General features: G+C 44.7%; 2 protein-coding genes across 11 annotated transcripts in view; both read right to left on the bottom strand.

Moving 5' to 3' along the window:
• The window catches only part of ASAH2 (N-acylsphingosine amidohydrolase 2), a 114,613-nt gene extending 103,890 nt beyond the window's left edge, over positions 1–10,723 (bottom strand). The window contains exon 1 of the mRNA XM_088019965.1: positions 10,479–10,723. The gene's annotated coding sequence lies outside the window, so the exon portion shown is untranslated. The remainder of the gene's footprint in view (positions 1–10,478) is intronic.
• Positions 10,724–12,015: 1,292 nt separating this feature from the next.
• The window catches only part of SGMS1 (sphingomyelin synthase 1), a 266,257-nt gene continuing 257,103 nt past the window's right edge, over positions 12,016–21,169 (bottom strand). For all 10 annotated transcript variants that reach the window (XM_028104479.2, XM_028104476.2, XM_028104477.2 and 7 more), the window contains 3 exons: positions 17,778–17,931; positions 14,352–14,518; positions 12,016–13,743 (listed from right to left, as the gene is read on the bottom strand). In XM_028104479.2, the coding sequence (XP_027960280.1) occupies positions 13,564–13,743; positions 14,352–14,518; positions 17,778–17,931 (501 nt within the window). In that variant the 3' untranslated portion in view covers positions 12,016–13,563. The remainder of the gene's footprint in view (positions 13,744–14,351; positions 14,519–17,777; positions 17,932–21,169) is intronic.

Genomic DNA, 21,169 nt, shown 5'->3' with positions numbered 1-21,169 from the left:
AAAATTTCCTAGAAGCAGGACTGGTCATTTCTTATAAAATTAAACACGCATTAACCTTATGACCCAGTCCCACACCTGGGCAGCATTTACCCATGAGAGATGACAACATATAAACCCAAGTACATGCACAGGTGCACACATTTATGCACGCATGCGCACACATACACGCACACACATACACAGAAAAAAGCCTACTAGAACATTGTAAGCTGCTTTATTCATAATATCCACAACTTGGAAACTGTCCAGGTATCAATCTATAGAAGAGTGGGTAAACTCACTGTGCTACATTTATTCAATGGAATACTAGTTGCTAATAAAAAGGAATGGATTATCAACACACACAGCAACATGGATGAATCTAAACATATTATGCAGAATGAAATAAGCAGATGCAGAGAGAACATACATAGTATATGGTGGGGGAAAAATCAGTAGTGGAAAACAAGGGTAGGTATAGGAGATGTTTGCCTCTGGGGGTTACCATACGGTAGGAGGCTGGCCAAGACCGATAGGGAAGGGGTAGAAAGGAGACGGTAATGTTCTGTATCATGACAGGTGTTTGGGTTACAAAGGTGTGTGCATTTGTCAAAACAGCAAATATACACTTAAGATTTATGTATTCACCTATAAATTTTACCTCAAAAAAAAAATCTGGGAACAAATTTTGAATTTTAGTGATATGAATGCTGAAGTATTTCAGAAGTGTCTGCAATTTACTTTGAAACGCATTCAAAAACTAACTGATAGATGGGGAGAGGAGCAAGATGGCGGAGGAGTAGGAGACCTGGATTTCATCTGGTCCTAGGAATTCAGCTGAATAGGGATCAAACCATTCTGAACACCTACGAACTCAACAGGAGATCGAACAGGAGAGTAGCAACAACTCTCTGAACAGAGAAGCGACCAATTTCTGGAAGAGTCACAGTCTACCCCTTCAGAGTAGTTAACCTTATTTTTGGTGTGTGTGTGTATATATGTTGTTCTCTCTTTAAAGTTTTGGGATACAGTTTCTTCTAACAGATCAAAATATACCCTAAATCTCTAGTGTATGGCTTTGTTCTAGTCTCCTGCCTGATCACATTCTCTCCCTTTTTTTTTTAATCTTCATTCTTTTTTCAAACAACTTCTTATCAATTCCTTTTATAAAATCTTTTATAATTTTCATCTTTACAGTCATATTCCATCCCTTCGTCATATTAACCCTTATTTTTGTACATAAGTAAGTTTTTCTTTCTTTAAAATCTTGGGAGGCACTTTCTTCTAACAGACAAAAATACGCCCAAAATCTAGTGTGTGGCACTGATCTATGCACCAGCCTGATCATATGTGATCATATTCTGTTTTTGTTTTGTTTTTGTTTTTATCTTTCTCTTTTCTTTTTTCTTTCTTTTCCCTTTCTTCTCCCCCGGTTTCAGGTCTCTTCTGATTTGTTTAGTGTATATTTTCTGGGGACATTGTTACCCTGTTTGCATTTTGTTCTTCCATTCATCTATTCTCCTCTGGACAAAATGACAAGACAGAAAAAATCACCTCAAAAAAAAAAGAACAAGAGGCAGTACTGACCGCCAGGGACCTAACCAATACGGACATTAGTAAGATGTCAGAACTAGAGTTCAGAGTGATGATTTTGAAGATACTAGCTGGGCTTGAAAAAAGAATGGAAGATATTAGAGAAACCCTTTCTGGAGAAATAAAAGAAATAAAATCTAACCAAGTCGAAATCAAAAAGGCTATTAATGAGGTGTAATCCAAAATGGGGGCTCTAACTGCTAGGATAAATGAGGCAGAAGAGAGAATTAGCGATATAGAACACCAAATGATGGAAAATAAAGAAGCTGAGAAAAAGAGAGAAAAACAATTACTGGATCACGAGGGCAGAGTTCGAGAGCTAAGTGATACCATAAGACGAAAGAACATTAGAATAATTGGGATCCCAGAAGAAGAAGAAAGAGAGAGAGGGACAGAAGGTATATTGGAGCAAATTTGGGGAAGGAAACAGGCATCAAAATGCAGGAGGCAGAGAGAAGCCCCCTCAAAATCAATAAAAATAGGTCAACACCCTGACATCTAATAGGTAAAACTTACGAGTCCCAGACACAAAGAGAAAATCCTGAAAGCTCACCTCAGAAGAAGAGATCTGTAACCTACAATGGTAGAACTATTAGATTGGCAACAGACCTATCCACAGAGACCTGGCAGGCCAGAAAGGACTGGCAGGATATCTTCAGAGCACTAAACGAGAAAATTATGCAGCCAAGAATACTATATCCAGCTAGGCTGTCATTGAAAATAGAAGGAGAGAACAAAAGCTTCCAGGACATACAAAAACGAAAGGAATTTGCAAACACGAAACCAGCCGTACAAGAAATATTGAAAGGGGTGCTCTAAGCAAAGAGAGAGCCGAAAAGCAGCATAGACCAGAAAGGAACACAGACAATATACAGTAACAGTCACCTTACAGGCAATACAATGGCACTAAATTCCTATCTTTCAATAGTTACCCTGAATGTAAATGGGCTAAATGCCCCAATCAGAAGACACAGGCTATCAGATTGGATAAAAAAACAAGACCCATCGATATGCTGTCTGCAAGAGACTCATTTTAGACCCAAAGACACCCTCAGATTGAAAGTGAGGGGGTGGAAAACCATTTACCATGCTAATGGACACCAAAAGAAAGCTGAGTGGCAATCCTTATATCAGACAAATTAGATTTTAAACCAAAGACTATAATAAGGAATGAGGAAGGACACTATATCCTACTTAAAGGGTCTATCCAACAAGAAGATCTAACAATTGTAAATATCTATGCCCCTAACATGGCAGCAGCCAATGATATAAGGCAACTAATAACAAAAGCAAAGAAACACATCGACAACAATACAATAATAGTGGGGGACTTTAACACCCCCCTCACTGAAATGGACAGATCATCTAAGCAAAAGATCAACAAGGAAATAAAGACTTTAAATGACCACTGGACCAAATGGACTTCACAGACATATTCAGAACATTCCATCCCAAAGCAACGGAATACACATTCTTCTCTAGTGCCCATGCAACATTCTCCAGAATTGATCACATCCTAGGTCACAAATCAGGTCTCAACTGGTACCAAGAGATTGGGATCATTCCCTGCATATTTTCAGACCACAATGCTTTGAAACTAGAACTCCATCACAAGAGGAAAGTCGGAAAGAACTCAAACACATGGAGACTAAAGAGCATCCTACTAAAGAATGAATGGGTCAACCAGGAAATTAAAGAAGAATTAAAAAAATTCATGGAAACAAATGAAAATGAAGACACAACTGTCCAAAATCTTTGGGATGCAGCAAAGGCAGTCCTGAGAGGAAAGTATAGAGCAACACAAGGCTTTGTCAAGAAACAAGAAAGGTCTCAAATACACAATCTAACCCTACACCTAAAGGAGCTGGAGAAAGAACAGCAAATAAAGCCTAACCCAACAAGAGAAGAGAAATCATAAAGATCAGAGCACAAATCAAGGAAAGAGAAACCAAAAGAACAGTAGAACAGATCCACAAAACTAGGAGCTGGTTCTTTGAAAGAATTAACAAGATGGATAAACCCCTGGCCAGACGTATCAAAAAGGAAACAGAAATGACCCAAATAAATAAAATCATGAATGAGAGAGGAGAGATCACAACCAACACCAAAGAAATACAAACAATTATAAGAACACATTATGAGCAACTCTATGCCAGCAAATTAGATAATCTGGAAGAAATGGATGCATTCCTAGAGATGTATCCACTACCAAAACTGAACCAGGAAGAAATAGTAAACCTGAACAGCCCTATAACCACTAAGGAAATTGAGGGAGTAATCAAAAATCTCCCAACAAACAAAAGCCCAGGGCCAGATGGCTTCCCAGGGGAATTCTACCAAACATTTCAAGAAGAATTAATACCTCTTCTTCTGAAACTATTCCAAAAAATAGAAATGGAAGGAAAACCTCCAAACTCATTTTATGAGGCCACCATTACCTTGATCCCCAAACCAGACAAAGACCCCATCAAAAAGGAGAATTACAGACCAATATCCCTGATGAACATGGATGCAAAAATTACCACCAAAATACTAGCCAATAGGATCCAACAGTACATTAAAAGGATTATTCACCACGACCAAGTGGGATTTATCCCTGGGCGGCAAATCAATCAATGTATACAATACATTAATAAAGGAAAGAACAAGAACCATATGATCCTCTCAATAGATGCAGAAAAAGCATTTGGCAAAGTAGCTGTACTTTCTTGATCAAAACTCTTCAGAGTATAGGGATAGAGGGTACATACCTCAATATCATAAAAGCCATCTATGAAAAACCCACAGCGAATATCGTTCTCGATGGGGAAAAACGGAGAGCTGTTCCCCTAAGGTCAGGAACACGGCAGGGATGTCCACTCTCACCACTGCTATTCAACATAGTATTAGAAGTCCTAGCCACAGCAATCAGACAACAAAAAGAAATCAAAGGCATCTGAATAAGCAAAGAAGAAGTCAAACTCTCACTCTTTGCAGATGATATGATACTGTATGTGGAAAACCCAAAAGACTCCACCCCAAAACTGCTAGAACTCATACAGGAATTCAGTAAAGTGGCAGGATATAAAATCAATGCACAGAAATCAGTGGCAGTCCTATACACCACCACCAAGACAGAAGAAAGACATTAAGGAGTTGATCCCATTTACAATTGCACCGAAAACCATAGGATACCTAGGAATAAATCTAACCAAAGAGGCAAAGGATCTGTACTCAGAAAACTATAAAATACTCAGGAAAGAAATTGAGGAAGACACAAAGAAATGGAAAAACGTTCCATGCTCATGGATTGCAAGAACAAATATTGTGAAGATGTCAATGCTACCTAGAGCCATCTACACGTTCAATGCAATCCCCATCAAAATACCATCCACTTTTTTTTCAAAGAAATGGAACACATAATCCTAAAACTTGTATGGAACCAGAAGAGACCCCGAATAGCCAGAGAATGTTGAAAAAGAAAAGCAAAGTTGGCGGCATCACAATTCCGGACTTCCAGCTCTATTACAAAGCTGTCATCATCAAGACAGTATGGTACTGGCACAAAAACAGACACATAGATCAATGGAACAGAATCGAGAGCCCAGAAATGGACCCTCAACTCTATGGTCAACTCATCTTTGACAAAGCAGGAAAGAATGTCCAATGGCAAAAAGACAGTCTCTTCAACAAATGGTGTTGGGAAAATTGGATAGCCACATGCAGAAGAATGAAACTGGACCATTTCCTCACACCACACAGAAAAATAGACTCCAAATGGTTGAAAGACCTAAATGTGAGACAGGAGTCCATCAAAGTCCTAAAGGAGAACACACGCAGCAACCTCTTCGACCTCAGCCGCAGCAACTTCTTCTTGGAAACATCGCCAAAGGCAAGGGAAGCCAGGGCAAAAATGAACTATTGGGACTTCATCAAGATAAAAAGCTTTTGCACAGCAAGGGAAACAGTCCACAAAACCAAAAGACAACCGACAGAATGGGAAAAGATATTTGCAAATGACATTATCAGACAGGCTAGTATCCAAAATTTGTAAAGAACTTCTTAAACTCAACACCCAAAGAACAAATGATCCAATCAAGAAATGGACAGAAGACATGAACAGACATTTTTCCAAAGAAGACATCCAAATGGCCAAAAGACACATGAAAAAGCACTCAACGTCACTCGGCATCAGGGAAATCCAAATCAAAACCTCCGTGAGATACCACCTCACACCCGTCAGAATGGCTAGAATTAACAAGTCAGGAAATGACAGATGTTGGCGGGGATGCGGAGAAAGGGGAACCCTCCTACGCTGTTGGTGGGAATGCAAGCTGGTGCGGCCACTCTGGAAAACAGTATGGGGGTTCCTCAAACAGTTGAAAATAGAGCTACCGTATGATCCAGCAATTGCACTACTGGGTATTTACCCCAAAGATACAAATGTAGGGATCCGAAGGGGTACGTGCACCCCAATGTTTATAGCAGCAATGTCCACAATAGCCAAACTGTGGAAAAAGCCAAGATGCCCATCGACAGATGAATGGATAAAGAAGAGGTGGTATAGATACACAATGGAATATTATGCAGCCATCAAACGGAATGAGATCTTGCCATTTGCAACGACGTGGATGGAAATGGAGGGTGTTATGCTGAGTGAAATAAGTCAATCAGAGAAAGACATGTATCATGTGACCTCACTGATATGAGGAATTCTTAATCTCAGGAAACAAACTGAGGGTTGCTGGAGTGGTGGGGGGTGGGAGGGATGGGGTGGCTGGGTGACAGACATCGGGGAGGGTATGTGCTGTGGTGAGCGCTGTGAATTGTGCAAGACTGTTGAATCACAGACCTGTACCTCTGAAACAAATAATGCATTATATGTTAAAAAAAAAAAAAAAAGAAGAAGATAGCAGGAAGGGAAGAATGAAGCGGGGGGGACATCGGAGGGGGAGACGAACCATGAGAGACGATGGACTCCGAAAAACAAACTGAGGGTTCTAGAGGGGAGGGGGGTGGGGGGATGGGTTAGCCTGGTGATGGGTATTGAGGAGGGCACGTTCTGCGTGGAGCACTGGGGGTTATGCACAAACAACGAATCACGGAACAGCCCGGGAAGAGCCATTTGCCTGACAGAGGAGCTTGTGTTCTGCAGGCTTTGAGGCTCACCTGCCCTCCGGGGCCCCCCAGGCTTCGCCCCACACCCCACCAGTGCATCTCCTGCAGTCTCGGGCGGGACTTCCAGCAGGCTGCTGGAAATCGGAGCAGAAAGAAGCAGGTCTCTACCGTGAGCCTGCTGTCCTTGCTCTGACCTCCTTTAGAGGGAGGATTGCCAGCAACCCTTCCTCAGCTTCGTCAAATGAGAAGGACTTGGATCGGGGCCCTCTTCATTCCCGAGAGGAAAATGAATTTCCCGGGGCCTGCGAGAATTCATTGCTTTCGCCGATTTTAATGCACGATTAAACCCTGAACATCTGGAGAACTTAAGCCAGTTTCCATAGTCCGGATCCACAGGAAGCCCCTTTGTCACTGTTTTCCATGCTTGGCATGTGTTAAAGTGACATTTCGGATACCTTCCCGTCTAATTTCGGTGACTTTTTGTTTGAATTCACACTCGGTGAATGTTAGTGGTATGTGGGGGTTCTGTGTGCTGAGTACATTGACATTTTCTCACCCCAAGGAAGTACGATGCTGCCGCCCAGCCCCCACCCCAACCGTTTTTGCTGTGTGCCAGGTGCAGTGGGTAGCAGGGATTGTACAAGAACACAGAACAGGACCTTCTGGCTCGACTCCCTGCTTGGATCCCTCTGCCCTCCTGCAGTTGCTTCTCTCTGCTCAGGAACCGGGAGCCCCAGGGGAAACCTCACTTGGCAGCCACTCGGCCCCAGGGTTTGGAGCGGCCCCAGCAAGCCACAGGGGCGTAGAGATCAAGCTCTGCGGTCATCTGGGCTCAGCTCCTAAGCACAGCAGTACGCACCCACCTCCCAGGCCAGCGACACTTCCAGGGCAGACGTGTGCCAGCAACCCCAACTGGACCTAGCTCCTCTTCTCGTCATTTGTTTTACGTGCCCGCCCCTGGAACCCGCAGAGAAAGGCAGCTAGTACTCGCCTAGGCAAGTGTGTCTGCCCGCCTCCAGGCTGGACCGAACCTGCTAGGCTCATTGGAGCGTCTGCAGAAAGGAAGCTTGCTGCAAACACACTGCATCCTCACTGCTTACCCATACCAGGGGCCACTGTCATGGCCCAACACAGCCAGAGGTCAGAAGGTTCCGGGGACCACTCAGACTGGCAATGAACACGCTTCCCATAAGCCTGGCAACGACTGGACTGTGGCCTCTTGAAACTCAAAGCCAAGGATTTCAGAGAAGCCTTCCAAACAAACGTTCATTGTAACAGATCATGCTTTTTCCCAAAAGATTTCTTTCCCCCCTGAAACATCCTAAGATATCAGGGAGCATGGCTACACATCACCCATGGAAAACCCGCTGTGTGCCTTTCTGCAGTCACAGGCTCTTTATTAAACACAGAATGCTTTGGCCGAAACATCCTTTGGCTTCTCCTCTCGTGCTGATGAATACTATCGGCAGGAAGCAATGAAAACAATACCAGATCCTCCCAACACAGAGCTGGCCAGGGGAGCAGATCCCAAGCGCCAATAAGCCACTGAGTTAAACTATTTAGAATTTATCTTAGTCCAAGCCAAAAAGAGAGGGACTGAGAAGAAAAAAAACCAACTAACCCAACAGAACATACTGTAAACCCTCTGGCAAAAATAGACCAAGCATTCTGGACGGTAGGCACCTGACACTTTCTTGTAATGTTTTGATGCTCCTCGTAAGCAATCATATTTGTTACTAACCAATGTCTTACTTGTCACTAACCAGATCTTTCCCAGGCACCAGCTTGGGATATGCCACAGGGCTCTCAGGAAACTAGCCACGGGAGCAGTCCAAAGAAAAAAAGAAGGAGAGGGAAAGTCATTCAGGTTCCTCTGGAGTTTGGGTTGGCTTTGGGGCTCGGCTGCAGCCTAGGTCCTCTAGGGGGAGAGCAAATTAAAGGCTCCAGGAAGTAAACTTGCAGTTAAGATACCTGAATGCGCCCCCTCCGTTCCCCAATCCAGTGCTAACTGTCTTCACGTTCTTCTGGACACCCGGTGTGTTGAGAGTTAGAAGTCATTAAAACGGACTCTAACAGCCATTTCTATTTTTAGGTCTTCAATTGTCATTAGGACACAAATTTGTATGTCCAGCCATTAAAGGTACTCTACAGGTAACAGCTTATTCATTGTCCTCCAAATTTATTTGGTCAAATAAATGGCCAAATTTGACCAAATAAATGAATTTATTTGGTCAAATAAATGACCCACCAAAACTGGGTCACCAAGGGCTTCTGGTTTCACCTTTAACATGAAAGGGCTTTGGAGTCAAGTCACCATTCCCATCCTTACAACTAGAAAAGGCTGGACAAATGTTTCAAAAAATGACTTTTTTGGGTCAATGGATCCAGCCACCACCCTCCAAATCTGGAGAGACAGGTGCACTCAGAGTCACAGCTGAGATCTCCTTGCACGGAGCAGAAGCCACTAAAGCCATAAATTATGAGGAACCCTTACATGGTAACTCAGATGAACTGCTGTTGGGGTTGGGGGGGGAAGGGAGGTGGGAGTCGAAAATCCACATAAAAATTCTGACTCTCCCCAAATTTATCTACTAATAGCCTGTTGGCCAGAAGCCTTATCAGTAACAATGAACACATATTTTGTATATGTATTATATACTGTATTCTTAGACTAAAGCTAGAGAAAAAAATATCAGGAAAATCATGAAAGTACACTTACAGTACTGTATTTATTGAAAAAACCCACGTGTAAGTGGACCTGCTCAGTCCAAACCCGGATTGTTCAAGGGTCAACCGTATTATCAATTACACTTTAAATGTGACAGGTCTAAATACACCAATTAAAAAGACAGAGATCATAGAATAGATTAAAAACAAGATGCTGTTTATCTGCGATATATTCTATAAGAAACCCACTTTATAAAGATCCAGAGAGGTAAAAATAAAGGGGTCGAGAAGGATATATACCATGCGAACACGCATCAGAAGAAAGCTGGAGTCATTATTTTCATTTCAGACAAAGCAGACTTCACAACAAGGAGTATTATCAGGAATAGAGAGATGACAAAACAGTAAAGGGGTCAACCCTCCAAGAAGACATAGCACCTTTAATGTGTATGCATCTAACGAGAGCATCACAACACATGAAGTTCTAGGCCACCAGGGGGCTGGAGGGAACTCAGAGCCGGTCCCTCTTGGGTGTCAGAGCCTTCCCTTGTCCTCATCTGGGACGCCATTTTGGCCCCTCAAGCCACACCCTAGACATCCTTCCTAGACAGGAACTAGGACACGGGAGTTCGCATAGGCCTCTGAATTTGGACTCCCTACTTCTTTAACTTTGAAAAACATGGGAGTCTGCCTGTCTCATTGATCTCCGTCTTCAAATCTTCAGTAAACCTGTCCCAAGAATTCTCAAGAGACTCTCAAGTCTTTGCACTCACCAACCATGATGTGTTGGTGGAATAATGAATGGCTGAGTAAGTACTGTTCGTGTTGATCAGATGTTACACGTACGCTGTCACTGGCAAACCACAAATTCTCAAGGGCATTTCTAAATCCATAGCATGCACTTTCTCAATTGCTAGACCCTAAATGACACCAGTGCTAGGCCAACACCCGAGAACATAAAGGATTTCTCACACATGCAACACACGTGTTAGCTCTTGTGATAAACCCTCCCTCCCTGTCTTCACCGATAGTAAGGCCCGGCCATCTGCACTGTCCTGCCACTTTCCCCACGATCCCAACCCTCTCCCTCCCTCATTCCAGTTTTGTGCAACTTCCCCTCACGGACCACGCCCATCTCTGACCTCTGAAGGCTGGAGTCTGGACCTAGCAGGTTGCTTAATTTTCTTGTGACTCGTGCTGAACCAGCAGACAGAGAAGAACTTTAAGGTGCTGATAAGCAGAGTATCAAGTCTGGATTTGCTCGAAGTAAGTTTCCTGACCGAAGGGAGAGAAAAATAAAGAATATCAGCATCAGAGTCTGACTCTTGCTTTTGGCTTAGGTTGTGATCTCAGGGTCATGAGATCAAGCCCCGTGTTGGGCTCCACACTCAGTGGGGAGTCTGCTTGCGATTCTCTCTCCCTCTGCCCATCCCCCCTGCACACTCTTTCTCTAAAATAAGTACATCTTTAAAAAAAAAAAAATCAGTATCAAGGGATTCAAGTAGCATATTCTATACCCTAGTTAACTCAATTCCATGGTTGACTTTTGTATAACAAAGGTCAAATTAAAGCTAACAGGGATTCTCATTTTATGTGATATTTATAAAGTTTATGAGATACTTATCACATCAATTAGGTATTTGGGATACAAATAAAACATTTAGCAGTTAGGAAATTGGCAAAACTCGTCTCTCACCTCATGATGTGGATTGCCTACTATTCAGTTCATAACGAGGTGTACCACTTGGCTTTTCCAGCACAGGCACCGATTTCTCCCACGGCTGACTCTTCCTGTACAATCTATGAACACTCACAGTATTTGGGGGGTGTGGGATGCTGGGGAGACAGCGGAAACCGGAAGCCCAATCAGTCACCTTCTGCAAGACGGGGTAGTAACTAACCTTGTGGTTTTGTGAGGGTTAACAAGATAATACACGTAAAATGCCCTCCTCATAAAGAGAGCCCAACAAAGGAGCTGTCCAGGGCTTTGTCTTAGCCAACTAAAGGACAAAAAAGTGCATGTCCTCAATCAGGCAGGCATCATCAAGTGGACTAGATTCTCCGGAACACGAGATTGCTCTGTCCTTCCCGGATCTGCAGACAGAGAGCCACAGGGTATGTCCATTCATGAACAGGGCAGTCAGGCACGAATTTCTTCAGGACATACGTAGGATGCAAACCTGTAGTACTAATTTTTTTTTTTTTTAAGAAAACCACTTGACTTAGGAAGAAAAGATCCAATTTTTAGCATGTGCCCATACTGCATTTTCGTTACTCAAGCTGCTTTCCCCTTCGATACGCAGCACCTGTCCGATAGTCAAGGTCAGGGGAAGGCTGTGCCAGTGAAATGGCCGTCCCAGAATTCTGGCCAACTTGCCTCCAGAGGCCATCCCACAATCTGATGGAGACACACGTCCAGAGCCCCACGCAGGAAATCTCACCGGCTTGACATCTCTAGCCAATGTGGTCTGTAGCTTGAATCCAACTCACTTTCAATTCTTATGTATTTTTGAAAAGACATTTGCACAACTTCAGAAACCTTAAGGGGAAAGAAACAGGGTTGCCAGAGGCCCTGTCTCAAACAAAACCAAGGAAGAAGGTCCAAAAATGCAGTATTTGCTTTAATGACTTCGTCGACGACTTCTGGGAAGGATGTGAACACATTAGAAATAACAGCCATTTATTTTTTAAGGATCAGGTTTTATTAAAAAGTGCATTTTGATTAATTTATGATCTAGATAAGCTGTTAAGATATCAGTATACTCTCTGGAATAGTAACTTTACAAATATTTAAAACAAACAAAATTTTAAAAGCCTTTTTATTTCCTTCACCATTATTGTTTTACAATACAAATATCACCTTGTGAATACACAAAAAAACCCTACGGAAGATAATTCTGCTGCGTAAAATACAGAATGGATATATATACTTCTTCATTCTTAAAAAACTATTTTGTTCTCCACATTGGCAAGTATAGAAGAGAATACTTCCCCAAACATACTCATGTTAGGAGTAAAACTTAGAGTTACATGCAGTTTCTGCACAAATATATTTTAAAGAAATAGATCTCTGTTTTGTTGTTCACCAACAAAATTGTCATGAGAGTATGGATAACTAATTTAGAGCTTTCACGTTTTTTAGTTAAGTGATCATTTTCAAAACTCTCTTTTTAAAAACAAAGTATTCATGGCTATTTTCACTGTATAGTTAAAATCGAACTACCAAATAGGTGATAAAATAATTTAAGTGGTACGTGTCATTGCTACCTGCTCACAATATGGGAACAGGTTCTGACTTTCTGATTAACTCCCCCTTTCTTTAATTCACAGCGATTTAAAAACCATAAGCAGTCTTCTGATTTAATTTAGCTATAAATGCAAAATTTAGTAGTGTATACATACATTTATATTTCCATGGAATATTTATTTTAAATAAAAACATTTAAGATTGCCTACTGACCATACAATCAAGACAAGAAAGGCACTAGAAACATAGACAAATTTCTCTCCCAAGAAGCATTTTTAAATTTTAACTCTTTTCTCTCCAACATGTAAAAATCTTTAAATTTGGTTTTCATAACATTATTTTGAAAAATAAAGTTAGGAAATACTTAGAAAATCACTTTATAACAGAATCTTTTTTTTTGCACTTTTTGACACACTCTCTCTGCTGATTTTTACAAAACCCAAAGTTACCGAACCTTTCTGTGTCTGTCATTTTTATTTGAATATCGGTGCAACAGGTAGAAAGATTTCAGAATCGAACCCCATTCAGGTACTTAGAAACCTTCATAGAGACATTTGCTAGAAAATGGCTTACAGCCCAATCTTTGGGGCAAGAGATATGAAAAGTATGTTTTCCCAAGAAAATAATACGCTTTATTTCCAGATGTGCCTGGAAAGACCAGAACTGATGATATAAAAGCTTACATTTATGCTGTTGCATCATATACAAAGGAACATGGTGGTCGCAGGTTATGGAAATCCCAAACTTATGAACAGGAAAATGTGTACAGTGCATGATAGGTTAAATTTTCTTTATTGTTGTCCAACGCAGGTCCTTTGGAGAGAAAAAAAGATCACAGTGCTGACCAGGTAACTCAATAGGTTAAGTCAAGGTAACTTTTGAAAGAGAACAGGATCAGGGAGGTGTTTGTTTATGGCATCTTCTCTCACGGAGTTCTTAGCACTTCGGACAGCTCCTCGCTCCCCGGCCTTGCGCGGCTGTTATGTGTCATTCACCAAGCGGCTGTATTTCACTTGTCTGCCGAGGTGGACGACTGGCCAGGGGAAGGGCCAGTGGTAAGAGCGAGGTACGATTCCTTGGACATTCTTTTCAAAGTACTGAAACGGCCTGTACCACCACACCCTAGCCAGGAGGTTCATCTGGGAAGCTTCTTTTAGCACCTAGGAGACCAAGGGCAGGAAAACCACGTCAGGGGGAAGGAGCCACTGTCCGCGCCCCAAAAGGAACACGCACGCTTTGCTAACCACCTTCCACCTAGAGTTTAGATGGTTTCCTTATTCCTTATTCCAGTTCGCAAAGGATCCCAGACCCGCCCCACGGGCCCTGCGTGCCCCCGTTACACGCACTTGGCCACTCTGTGTTCATTAGCTAACTGGGCCACACCCCAGCAGAAAGACAAGCCAATTCCAGGAGCGCACGGACAACGGGGGCCTTACTCCATCTCTCATCCACACATGTATCCCTCAATCAGTGTTTCGGTGACTTTCTGCGATGGACGTTCAGGACTCAGCTTGGGGGGGGGGGGGGATGGAGACCAGGCAGCTGGTGGGTGCAGCCAGTGGGCACAGCCGAGACATTTGTCAGGGGCGGTGGGAGGGCGGCCCTTGCTCTAGAAGGATGCTATGTCCGTGTCGCTGCACTCACACATTCCCTGTTCGCTTACAACCCAACCTTAGATGCCGGTTGGCCCGCCCCCTCACCCTGCTGCATGGGCACCGCCGGGCCGAGGGGAAAGAGACACTGCAATCCCACAAGGAGGGACACTCACTTGCTGATTGGCCATCGTGTGGTACCACCAGAAGAGTCTCGTGGTGATGTAGTAGGCCACCACCACGTCCACAGTGTAGTGGTCATGCGCCAAGAGGATGCAGAAGATCCCAACCACGCTGAGCAGCCAGCAGATCCAGTGGTACCACCAGAGTCGTCGAGGGGAATCTGCAAAGACGAGACACTCACCATAGCCCCATCATCCCGGCACCTCTAAGGGCACCCAACCACGCCTCGATGACCGCTTCTGCACCCAGTGACTCTGACCTTTCCTTCTGGAAACATGTCATGTGGGCAACAAATCTAAGGGCTTTAGCTTCTACGTAACCAAGGCAAGAATGGCAGTAGCTTATTTTATGATTTTATCAGCGATTGTAATTTATGTTTGGTTATTACTTGATTCATATAATCATAAAATACAGCTTAAAAGGGCAACGGACAGCATAATGCATCATGCTCTATTAAAAAAAAACACACACACACACAAAACTGTCCACTGACATTTAAGTCAATTTACTTGTAAATAACTTGGGGTTAATGCTCTAAACACAAATCAATACCTTTTTTTTGGTCTAGAGATCCTTATACAGGGACAGTCATAATTGATACTGTCTTATTTGCTTTCCAAGCTCTGTGCCCATACGCTAATCTGAAAGTCTTCGAGATTTCCATTTCTCAAATGGAAATAAGAAAGGATCCAGATGCCCAGGAATTTGGGTCCAAGTGCATTCAAAGGCAGGGCAGAGTCAGATAAACACCTGTCCATACCTCCATGTGGAAGCCCCCTGGGGGGGGAGGGGGCGGGGAAGCATCAAAATCTCTATGAATGCAGGCCTTCCCACCTTGTATTCTGGAAGAATGGGCTGAAGAGGGTCTGACATTTTACACAGGAATGTCATTTGCATGTGATCCATCCTTACTACCCAGGGGGAGGAAATTCACACTTTCATTGGATTCTCAAGGGGTCTAAGAACTAGTCGTCCATTTCAGCAGTATTTATCAAGCATCTCTATGTGCCTGGGACAGGAGATGCTCTAGCTACTGAGAACAACGAGTAAACAGGTGAAGAACCTACCCTGTTGGCAGATCCCTTCCCAGCATGGAGGAGAGACAATACAAAATAATTATAATAGATAAGTAAATTATGCGCTATGTTAGAAGGTATTAAATGCCAAGGAAAAATTAAGAAGTTGAACAGGAGAAGCAGGATCAGAAACAGAGAAGGGGAAGGGAGGTGTGCAGCTTTAAATGGAGTGGTCAGGGCAGGGGCGGGGACTCTATATTCCACCCCCAGGAGAATCTGTATTTGCACCCTAACAACACAACAACAGCAGATACTGTTCATTCCTCCTCATGCAGCTCTGCGGGAGCCCATGTATGCCATCTGTTTTCATTCCTACCACCTCTCCCTCAGCCACAGGGTGGGTACCAGTAGCTCATTCTAAAGATGAGGGAACCAAGACTTAGAGAGGTTAAAGGTGGTCCCCACGGTCACAGAGCTCGTGGTAGCACCAGGACTCAAAATCCACGCTTGTGACCCCAGTCTTCCCAGTCTCCCGACATGGCGTGCTGGGTTTCCTTCAAGGACAAGGCTTAGCCCCCACTGCAGTACAATCAGCAGGGGGTGGGAGTGCTCCCCCAGCCGGCTGCACCGGGCCTGCGTAGCCCCCAGCGCCACGGCCGGCTCGCCCCAGCACAAGGGCAAGATGGCACCCTGACAGTTCTGAACAGAAACTGTTAGAATTCACTCTACTTGGTCACATGCCAAGTACGAGTGGAAGAACACCTACACTTCCTTCTCCCGGTGCCCTGCAGCACCTCTCCTCTTCTCCTGTCTTCCCTATCTTAGTTTAAGACCAAAACTGGCCCGGGACACCTGGCGGGCTCAGTCAGTGAAGCGTCTGCCTTCGGCTGAGGTCATGATCTCGGGGTCCTGGGATCGAGTCCCGCGTTGGGCTCCCTGCTCAGGGGGGAGTCTGCTTCTCCTTCTTCCTCTGCTGCTCCCCCTGCTTGTGCTCTCTCTGTCAAATAAATAAAAATCTTAAAAAAAAAAAAAAAGACCAAAACTGGGCTTTCAAGCCTTCAGTCTTCAGCTGTCTCCTGTGCTCCCGGTCAGCCCTGCTCTCGGCGGACTCTTGTTTGTGGACCTCTCTCCATTCCCTCCGCGTCTTGCCGACGCCAACACCATCACGGTGGTTCAGGCCACCCCACGTCTTCCCTGGATTACGGCAGCAGCCAGCCCCCCACTCTCACCCTGCTCTCCAGCCCGGCCCCCTCCACCCATCCTGCACCTGCCCCCGCAGGGGTTCCTCCTTCTCCGGAGGAGGAACGGCACGGCATGGCCCCGTCTCTGAGAGAATGGAAGTTCAGACTCCTCACGGTCTCAGGCACGCTCCATGATCTGGTTCCTACTTAACAGTTCATCTGTGACTTCTCATCACTACCACCGCTCTGAATCCCAACCACACCGACCTTCCAGACGGTGCCACACGCTCACTCCCAAGACACGTCCCGACTGCAATGTGTGCGGCCCTCTTCCAAGGTACCGACAGCCCGGGTCTACGCACTATTCTTCATGGAAGCTGCCTGAATAATGCTCATCGAGACTGTTTTTAACAGTAAAATACTGAGGACAACTGCGTTTTCTACAAGGAGAAAAGATAACCTGGGGTTCATTACAAGGGGCCAGAGCCTCATGTCTCACCAACATCATCCGCGAGAAAACAAGCCGGAAGACTATAGAGAACATAATACCGTTATGTAGATTTGACAAACCCTCACACCATGACACACAAGCACCAAAACATGCATGGACATGACGCAGGAAAATGGAAGGAGAAGGAATGAAAGGCCTTAATCACCTAGTTACATTTCATTTGTTTTTTAACGGGTTAAGCAAAACAGACACAGCAAATGCTACTATTAAGCCTGAGCAGTGGACAGGGGCATATTTAGTATTATTTTTTGTGTGTCTCATAATAAAATATTTTAAGTACATTTTTTTAAAGGGAATTTCCCGTTCAGTGTCTGCCTCATTTAGTGTCCCTGAGCCCACATCACCGAGCCCCTTCTGTCCCCGCGGCTTAGGGCAGAGGGCCAGGAACTTGAAAACACCTGGTCTATGATCACATCCTACCAGGCCTGACGCCGGAGTCCTGTGGTCTTAGGAGATTTCCTTCTGGCTCCTTCCAGGAGCTCTAACACATCCCACATGCTACGCTGACACTTGAGGGAACAAGTCACTCCCCACCCCCTATACACACACAGACCCACACACACAGACCCACACACACACACACACACACGGGTCACTCCGGGGGCCCCCGTGTCTGGGCGCAGTGGGGAGAGGAGGTGCCGCCCTCTTGCAGGGGACTCCGCAGAGACCGGGGGACATGGCAGATGTCATGGAAGGCTGCCGTGGACTTACACTCTTTGATAAATAAGTAGGTGAGTGTGAGCATGACCGTGTGGCCGCTGTACAGATAGTCCCCGCACATGTTGTGAGAACCAGTGATGGACAGGCCACCGCCAGCGATGAGCTTCATTATTCTCCGCAGTTGGGCTTCCCAGTCTCCAAAAAGCTGATGGGAAAAGAGAAGACAAGATTCGTTACTGGCCCACACGGAAGTGCGCCAAGACTACTACTATTCAGAATTAAGCTTTCTGATACGGTGATTTCTAATCAGAAATATATACTTGGTCTCTGATTTCATTCTGCTGGCACAACCTTGGGAATTTCCTGAGATCAAGGTGTCTTTCTTTGGTTATTCCTCACAAGGCCCTTTCAACACACCTGAGCGCCTGTTAACAAGCTGCGTCTGGGAAAGCCCCAAAGGATGGGGGCTGGATGCCAGCAGAACCCACCAGGTCGTCAGGGGGCTGGGCCTCCAGGGAGGGGAGAGGGGCTGGAGGCTGAGTCAATCACCCATGGCCGACGGCCTCATCAATCCCGCTGACGTAATGAAGTCTCCACAAAAATCCTAAAGGATGAAGGTTCAGAGAGCTCCCAGGGTGGTGAAAGAGTCGAGGTATGGGGGGTACTGGGAGGAGGGGCGCACCCAGACAGGGCGCGGAAGCTCTGCACCCCTTCCCACACACCTCGCCTGGCGCATCTCAACCATTTGGCTGCCCTAAGTTATATCCTCTTAGAATACAGTGGAAATCTAGTAAGTAACATGTTTTCCTGAGTTCTGCGGGCAACATTTAGCAAATTAATCAACCTGAGGAGGGGTCACAGGAACCTCCAATTTATAGCTGGGGGGGTCAGAAGCCTGGGGACAACCCGGACTTGGGACTGGTGTCTGAAGCAGGAGGTGGGGACAGTCAGTGTGACACGGAGCCTTTAGCCTCTGGGATCTGATACTGTCCCCAGGGAGCCAGTACCACAGTGCATTCCCCACATCTGGCCAGAGAAGTGCTCGGTGTGGGCAATGAGCACGGAGGAGAAGCACGGGAGTGTTCTGCCTTCACGGGCTCATGCTGAGATACATCAGACCCCACCGTGAAGTCTGCCGCTCAACGGTCACCGTTCTTCGGACAGCGCTCAGAAGGGGTCTGGTCCTAGAGATGAAGCATGTGGCCTCGGAACGTTCCTTCGATGCTGGCACTTTCTATAGCACATTTCAGCAGATACTAACCCAGCTTTTAAAATTACACTGATAGAGAAAGAGTCATTGACTGATTTACTACCAGAGCCAATTTGGAAAAAATATCTAGGAAAACTTCCAGTGCTCAGCTTGGGGACAACTCTTTCACTAACTTAGCTGAAGTGCCGGAGACTGGAGCAGTCAATTGCGAGAAGACTGGTTTGTGATATTCGGCGACCGAACCGAGACAAGGGACTGAGGTGGATGTGCCTTCAGTCTTCTGAAATTATTATGTGGGTAGAACTGCATGTTCTTCCCTTTTAATAAGAGTGAGAAAAGTTCATAAATAAATCTACGTGTCTCTGACACACATCTGGGCCACACACTGGACTCGTAAGTGGCTTAAACTACTCACTGCAATTCTTATTTGCTCTGTCAAACGAAATGTGTGCCTGTCTGTATTTTATGCTTGTCAGCACACTTTTAAAGTTCTGATTAGCTGCCCAATTTAATCACCATGATCCTTTTCAGCATCTCACCGATGATATTCCAGGCTTTGGGAAATACATGTTCTATTACAATCTCCCTTTAAAAAAACGTATCCAGATTTCTACTTAAGGATGGTGGGTTGAACACACCACAGAGAGGGTATGGATGTTCACATTCAGAAGGTCAGTGAACATAGCAGGAGACCCCAACACCTCTAGAAATTAAAAACAAGCTTCATACAAAGGATCAAGAGTCAGGCTTTTTCAAAAACAATACAGGAAAACAGAAGGCTTTGGAAGAATGCATCCAAATTCTATGGGAAAATGATTTCCAACTTAGAATCCTATACCCAGCCACATTACTAACTGGCCCTACAATAAAGGTAAACTAAAGCCATTTTCACACACACAAGATTTCACAATATTTACCACCTGTGTACTCCTGTTTTCAGGGAATTACAAGGGTATGCTCTGTAAAGCAAAGGAGTAAACGCAGAAAAAAGAAGAGACGGGACCCGCGAGGATGCCAATGAAGGGAGAGCCCAGGGTGGACAGTGAAGGGGGCGAGTAGGTGTGCAGGAGGGTCGCCCTGGAGGAGGTGCCACCAAGAGAGGCCACTGCCCCCGAGAGCACTGAATAAAAGAGTCACCACATGGGGATGAATGTGTGCGCACACAGACAACTAAGAAAGCAAAAAGCAAGGCAATCACTAACTCTACAGGAAACAAAATACTGTGCAGAAAAGCAATCACAGGAAACAACATGAGTTGGCTACAAAGGGCATTTACAAACTCATAATGTAAGCACGGAGTATGGAGTTAAATCAGAACAGAAAACTAGACTGGGAAGAGGGAACAGGAAGTGTGACGGCCTGTGGTGGGACAGGGTGGGGCCGAAAAGGCACCGAACTGGGGCTGGGGCATCAAGGACCCTCAGTTCTGGCCTTCCTTGTAGGACATCACTAAGATTTCCATCAGAAAAATAAATAGAACTGCCATGTCACTTACACACTTACACACACACACACCTGTAAAAAGTGAAAAGATAGGAAGGTAAACACCACTAGATTCAGTTAAAAGAGCTGAAAGTGAGTTAGGGACGTAGGCTGGAGTTGGGTCAGGGTTGGGGGGCTAATGTTTTTCGTAATAGCTTCTGCAGAACCATTTTATATTTTCAATTGTATACATGTATATACATGATAAAAGTTTTTTTAAAGGTTTAAATTGAAAGTTTGGCCCAGTTCTAGCATAACAATGGATAAAGAAGAAAATGATGGCAAAAAAACTTAGGTAGGGGCTCCTGGGTGGCTCAGTTGTTAAGCGTCTGCCTTCAGCTCAGGTCATGATCCCAGCGTCCTGGGATCGAGCCCCGCATTGGGCTCCCTGCTCGGTGGGAAGCCTGCTTCTGAACCTCTCCCACCCCCACTGCTTGTGTTCCCTCTCTCACTGTGTCTCTCTCTGTCAAATAAATAAATAAAATCTTAAAAAAAAAAAAAAAAAACTTAGGTAGCTTTTCATTTTATGTTATTTCAGATTGTCCTTCTAAAACTCTTTTTTTTTGCACTAGAAATGCTATTCTCAGGCACCATCACCCCATAATTTGCCCTCCCGGTTTTTTTTTTAAGATTTTATTTATTTATTTCATGAGAGACAGAGGGAGAGAGAGAGGGAGAAGGAGAGAGAGAGAGAAGCAGAGGGAGAAGCAGGCTCCCAAGGAGCAGGGAGCCCGATGCGGGACTCGATCCC

The sequence above is a fragment of the Eumetopias jubatus genome, unplaced genomic scaffold (genome assembly GCF_037043125.1).
Source record: "Eumetopias jubatus isolate StellerSeaLion01/CBP00866 unplaced genomic scaffold, mEumJub1_p1.0 scaffold_17, whole genome shotgun sequence".
In the NCBI taxonomy this organism is placed as follows: domain Eukaryota; kingdom Metazoa; phylum Chordata; class Mammalia; order Carnivora; family Otariidae; genus Eumetopias; species Eumetopias jubatus.
Note: the sequence above shows the minus strand (reverse complement) of the source record. Positions and strands in the feature narration are given on the sequence as shown.